The 6,000-nt window shown below is 38.8% G+C and overlaps 1 protein-coding gene across 1 annotated transcript in view; it reads left to right on the top strand.

Moving 5' to 3' along the window:
* LOC123773428 (cyclin-dependent kinase inhibitor 3-like) overlaps positions 1-5,580 on the top strand; it is a 28,582-nt gene extending 23,002 nt beyond the window's left edge. The window contains exons 4-8 of the mRNA XM_069317851.1: positions 370-484; positions 1,287-1,393; positions 2,018-2,086; positions 2,309-2,389; positions 5,454-5,580. Coding sequence (XP_069173952.1) covers positions 370-484; positions 1,287-1,293 — 122 coding nt within the window. The 3' untranslated portion in view covers positions 1,294-1,393; positions 2,018-2,086; positions 2,309-2,389; positions 5,454-5,580. The remainder of the gene's footprint in view (positions 1-369; positions 485-1,286; positions 1,394-2,017; positions 2,087-2,308; positions 2,390-5,453) is intronic.
* The last annotated feature ends 420 nt before the right edge of the window (positions 5,581-6,000 follow it).

The following is a 6,000-nucleotide window of genomic DNA, read 5'->3' on the forward strand; positions in this document are numbered from 1 at the left end:
ATCTTTCTCTGATCGTCTCTGTACTTGGATATCTCGTTGAGGGTTCATAACCTCCATAAGTGACCATTTCACCATCCTTGTTTTCCCTTGTCTTTTCACCCTCCCCTCTCCTTCCCTAGGTAGCAGTTTGCCAAAGCTGAATAGAACCTATTCACCCTCCGTGCTACTGTGACCTCTCCTTACTACCTCTTCCTTGCACCCTCCTCGTTTTCATTAGTCTTGGATGCTACCCTCTATTCCTTGCTCTACCTCCCAGGGCACACGGAAGTGCGTTCCCTGTACTGCGGATTGCTAGGGTTGTCGGCTGTAAGTGTGCAGCCTGGAAAAGACTGACGCTGGCAGATGGCTGATTCTTATATTTTGTTTCAGAAAGTGCAGTGGCCTGTTGGACCACCTGGACAGCGAGGCGCGAGAGTTGGAAGTGTTTCCACCATTACGTCAGATACTCCTCTGCCGCAGATTTGGAAGATTTGCAATATTGTGGGTAAGCTCGTTCCCTATGACTAGCAGGTTCTTCACCTCTGTGGTACTCTGGTGGTGGAGCCAGTGCAGGTCACAACCGAACTGGGTTCTCACTTGTTAGCTGTGGTTCTAATCTTCAATTTTTCCTTAAACACGTTCTTGAATCTCGTGCCTTAAACTTCCACACTCGGTGGTACTACATAGCCTTCCCGGTTTGGTGGGTTTTATAAATTTTTACTAAATGAGGTTTAAGTTCTTTACAAGTGGCGACAAATGGCAAATACATTTAGATCTGTGTACAGTTTGCTTATCTATTTAAAATTAAATCCCATTTGATCCGCAAGCAAGCAAGAGTGATTTGGCATGAATCCTGGGCGAGTAACTGTATCATCTGTTTAACGGTGTAAAATTGGTACCTAGTTAAATTTTTAGTGTTCTGGGGTAACATGGAATAAAGTTATTGGCCTAAATGGTACGCATGCTTGTGGCTGTACAAGAATGAAAGATCTGTCGTATTGTTTTTTTTGACATAAATAGCAACAACTCTTGAGTTTGCTTGGCATGTTTCAAATACATGTTACCAAAGATGTATGGAGGAGGGGAATCGTAAACTATAAATTTGAAATACAAATTTTGTAGCATATAAACCTTAAATGTGGACTTCAAAGTGCTTTATCTTCTAATTTATAAATTAGATATAGTGGGGGGGGGGGGGTAGTAGATAATTTGTTAGTGTAACTTTAAAATGACAAATATTTTAAAGTTAAACAAAATGAAATTGCTATGCAAAACCTTATTATCCATATTTAATGTTCCATTGACAGGTTGTAGAAGGTCCTTCCAAGATAACTTCAGGAACAGTTGCAGAACAATCGCTGGAAGTGTTAAATGCAACAGAAAGTAGCATAGTTGTCAGAATTAGAGGGCCAAAGTAAGTTTATTTAGTTTAATAGGTAAAATGTGTTTACATAATTTTTACCTAAATATGTAATGAAATTGTGAAGGGGCCTTGAAATTGGGTAAATTGAAACTAGGATATAGTACCCACTAGTCAAGGCCTTAAACTAAAGTTAATTCTTGCAAGAATTGTGCTTTGAATAGAATAAATGGGACTTTAAATTTGTGAATGTAAAGTTGGGCACTAACTGTTAAACGGCATAAATTTGCAAGTTAAAGATTTTATGAAATTTTTTACTTAAATCTTAATTTGTTTGCTTAACTTCTGGTGTTAAGTTGGTTGCATGGTTCTTAATTATTTGGCTAGAAGTCATTCATTTATAAATTACACAAATCACAATGGCTGTGATGAGGGGTTCAAACTTATGTCGGAGGATCCCAGATGTGCTTTAAGACTGTGCCACAACATGGTAAAAGAATCCCAACTGGGAGGTCTACTGACATCATGGATTTAATCTACGTTTGTAGCTTAAAAGGCTATGTTCATATTATTAAAGAATCATTTAATGATGGTATAGTACACAAATTAAATATTGAATGGTAACTGTACTTCAACTTGGTTTATTTATTTGAAGCTTAAATAGATATTGTCTTCCAGAATATTGATGGGAAAGTCGAACTTCAGCCCTGAGTTTGAAGGTGTTAATTGCTTGACATTCTGAATTAGGTGAGTGTGGTAGTAAACATTATAACTTAAACAATCACTCATTATGGCTGAAGATAATCTGAAATGATGCTTACATGTTGATAAAATAAATTGCTGACTTTAATGTACTTATGGTTAGTCAAACTAAGTTTAATGTTTTTGCTTGATTAGCATTAAAGGAGAATTCTAACAATCTTAATTGTAAAATCTTGTTTAACAAGCTAATTTGGGTAAATGTTTCAGGTGGTATGGAAGATTACAATGTCATCAAAGCATTGACTGGCTTCAGTGTGGTTGTTCTACTCTGCAAATCTACGAAAGTTGGTATGTGGGTATGTGGTAGGTGGTGCAAGGGCATGGGAGGCGCTCTTGTATACAATGGATGGGATTTCACTGATGTTCCCAGCTTTGGTTTTTAGTGAGTGTTTGATGGACACAACATCTGACGGGCTGACTGGTGAGAGGAGAAGAGAGTTTGGATAGCTGCCTGAGAGATATGTGTTCATATGTGTCTGAGTCTGTGGGATTTTACTTGCAAGGTTAGCACCAATCGATGAAAAGAAGCTATTAAATTCATTCGCCATTTCTAAGTCAGATGACAGTGTAAGGCCATCCTTAGAGAGTGTTATCTGGTTGTGGGAGTGTTGTTTAGTTCCCAGGATGTTAGAGATGGTATTCCATGTGCTACCTTTCGTTCGACTCCCGCCCTCAGTTAGTATGTTGACACTGGCTTTCTCTCCAGGACCGCCGTGATCGCTACTATCTTCGCTATTTTGCGTGGTCCTTACAACATCCTTCCTCTCACCTCTGTCGTGCTTTAACTTTGACTCCTCCTGTGGTTCCTGTTCATCTTCATCGCCTCCCTCTTTCTGTCCGGTTATCTCGCTTTCTGTTCGTATTTCTAATGTTTCTCCTCGTATTGTTCCTTGCCTCCGTGGAGAGTACCCCCTTCCAAAGTTTTGTACGTCCTTGACCCGCATCACTAAAGCTTCTACCCCTCCTAGGGTTCTGAAACGCCTTTTCCTTGAGCACTTTTCTTCGCACTCCCACTCTGTTTCCATCTTCACCGAGGGGTCTAAGTCTGCGGACGGTGTGGGCTACTGTTTTTTTCCTGACCGCACTTATATGTGTCGCCTCGTTTCGGAGGCTAGCGTCTTCACAGCAGAACTTTATGCTGTTCTCTATGCTCTCCGTCTCTTGCTTTCTCATTGTCAATCCTCCTTTGTGATTGTAGTTGACTCTCGTAGTGCTCTCATGGCTGTAGGGTCCTTTAATCCTGTCCATCCGGTGGTCATGGATATTCAACATTGGCTGTTTGTTATTTCTAGTACATTTAAATCGGTAGAGTTTTGCTGGGTTCCCAGCCATATTGGTGTTTCTTTAAATGAGCATGCGGATGCTGCCTCTAAGGAAGCTATCCGTTCTTGTCCCATCTCCCATAAAGGTATTCCTTACTCGGACTTTTATCCTGTTATTCATTCCTCCATCCTTGCCCATTGGCAGGGTTGTTAGTCGTCTGTAGTTGGTAACAAGTTGCGTACTCTCAAACGTAGTGTGTCCCTGTGTCCTTCCTCCTGCCACCGTAACCGTCGGTGGGAAACTGCTCTAGCAAGTTGCTGATTGGCCATACTCGCTGAACTCATGGTCACTTAATGGAGCGCCGACCTGCTCCTTATTGTCCAAATTGCGTTGTCCCTCTTACAGTTGTGCATATCCTTGTTGAATGTCCTGACTTCCAGGATGTGCGTGTGTCTTGCTTTCCGACTTGTCCCTGGATAGAATTGTTGGTGAATCGGATACTTTTGATATCGTTCGCCTTATGCGTTCTGTTGTATTGGCATTCTTGGTGATATTTAGCGCCCTCTGATTATTTCGCAGTTTGAGGGTGCTATGTAGCCTTCTCGGTTTGGTGCCTTCTTTTGATAATTACCTTACCTTTCACTGCATCAACTTTTGGTGAATGATGGATTCATACTCGGTCCTTATTTCATCGTTCTATTTCGTTGTAATGTTAATGTGGTAGTTGTGATATGGATTGTAAAACCTTGCATGTGAGCCAGAACAATGTTATTTGTATATTAAGAAGAAATTGTCAGCCTTGTAACCATTTTTAGAGTTCATGTAGATCTTTGTAAGGCCTCGATATCATTGTTTTTTTTTACTCTATAAATCTTGGTGTTTGATGTCATGGATTTATAAGGTTTAGACCCTTGTGGTATGAATCTCGCAAAATTTTCCAGTCATTTCTGTTTAGGACACTTTAATTTGACTGTTACCATTGATTCTGTGCCTGTTTTTCCCCTCCTATTCTTTCATATGGTACCTTATCAACAGCTTTAGCAAGCAAGTGACATGTGTACCAGAAGTCTTGTTTGAATAGCTGGTTACCATTTCCACAAAAAAGTGACCAGGTTTGTTTTAAAAAAAAAACTTATTACAAGATCATTGAATGATTGTCACCTCGCAGATGCGAGGTGAAACTAATCTGACAGTTTTGTGGTTGGTTATTTCGAAGATTTGAGTGACATTTGAAATCTAGATAAACTTGTTATGAACATCTTTTAACTTTAGTAATTTTGGCTGAGAGTTCATTTAAGTTTGGATTAAATTCTAGGCATGTGGTAATTATAAATTTTAGTTTGTAAGGCTCTTCCAGTTTATGGTACTTTTTACAGGTAGTGTATAATACACTACTATCCTTAATTACTTCTATTCATCAGCTTGAAACATTTGTGGTTATGGGATGTCTGGTGTGAATAATGAAATTTTCATTCAAAATATTTGGTAGGAAATAATAAGGCAGACTGGTCATGTCTAATATTGTTTTTCTTATACTGTACTAGAACTTTCAGAGTTGGATTTTACTTTTGACAATAGGTAGTTTCATACTTTCCAATCAAGTTTTAATATCTAGCCCATTATAATTAACTTCTGATTACTGGAACCACAGTGTTCCAGGTCTGGCATTTAGTAAGGTATTGGTGAAAAGCCATATTGTATAGATGTTTTAGTTTGACATAAGTCAACATATTTTTTTTTACAACACTTCCATCAATGTTTAGATGTTGCTTGGCCTTAAATGTAGTCCATACAATTGTTAAGTTTAATTTTAGTCAAGTGTAAAATTAAGATACTTTGCAAATTAGTAATGTTAGTTTAGATTTATCAGCTTAATCCAGTTTGGCATATTACATGCAGAAAACTCTGAAGTTAGTGTCAATTAATTTTTCACTTTAGTAACTTTTTTATAAATTTCACAAGTTCTTTGCATCAGTAATTTCCAGCATGATAGAATCTTTGCTAATTTCAGGATAAAGTACAGTATAAAGTTTCATTGCATTATTTATTTAATAGTTTACAGTGTAACATTGACTATTGTCTATTTCAGGTTGTGGGAAGCTGCTCCTCCTAGATGCAATCCACTGAAGACTCAAAGATCAACAAAAGGCCAGGGAAAACCAGAGTACCAAGGACAACATCCACCTGTAAAGAAAAAATAAAGTATATCAAACAGGGACACTCATTTTATTAACACTACCACCTATCTAGAAGCACCAAAACCCCTAAGTCCCTATCTTTAAAGAGGGTCAGCAAGGCCTATCCCTTACTTCAATTTGAGGCAGGACTTGTTGGCTGAAAGAGTGCATCACTTGTTTTAGTGCCCAACATGATGTACATAAGCTTTGTGTAAAGCCTATGTACATCATGTTCCAGGCACTAAACCTCTGGATGTATCCACTCTTTCAGTGAACAAGCCTTGTAGTGATTAACAATGTTTGCACATTGTTAAGGGTCCCTACACCTATGCAATTCTAGTCCATCTATTGGATGGGTAGTAGAGCAGGGCTCTGAAAAAGCCAAGCCAGGGAAATCTGCAGGACTGCCTGGTCCCCTTCTATGAAATGGGGTAGGATCAGTACAAACTGCATCAATCC

This window comes from Procambarus clarkii, chromosome 89 (assembly GCF_040958095.1).
Source record: "Procambarus clarkii isolate CNS0578487 chromosome 89, FALCON_Pclarkii_2.0, whole genome shotgun sequence".
Classification (NCBI taxonomy): domain Eukaryota; kingdom Metazoa; phylum Arthropoda; class Malacostraca; order Decapoda; family Cambaridae; genus Procambarus; species Procambarus clarkii.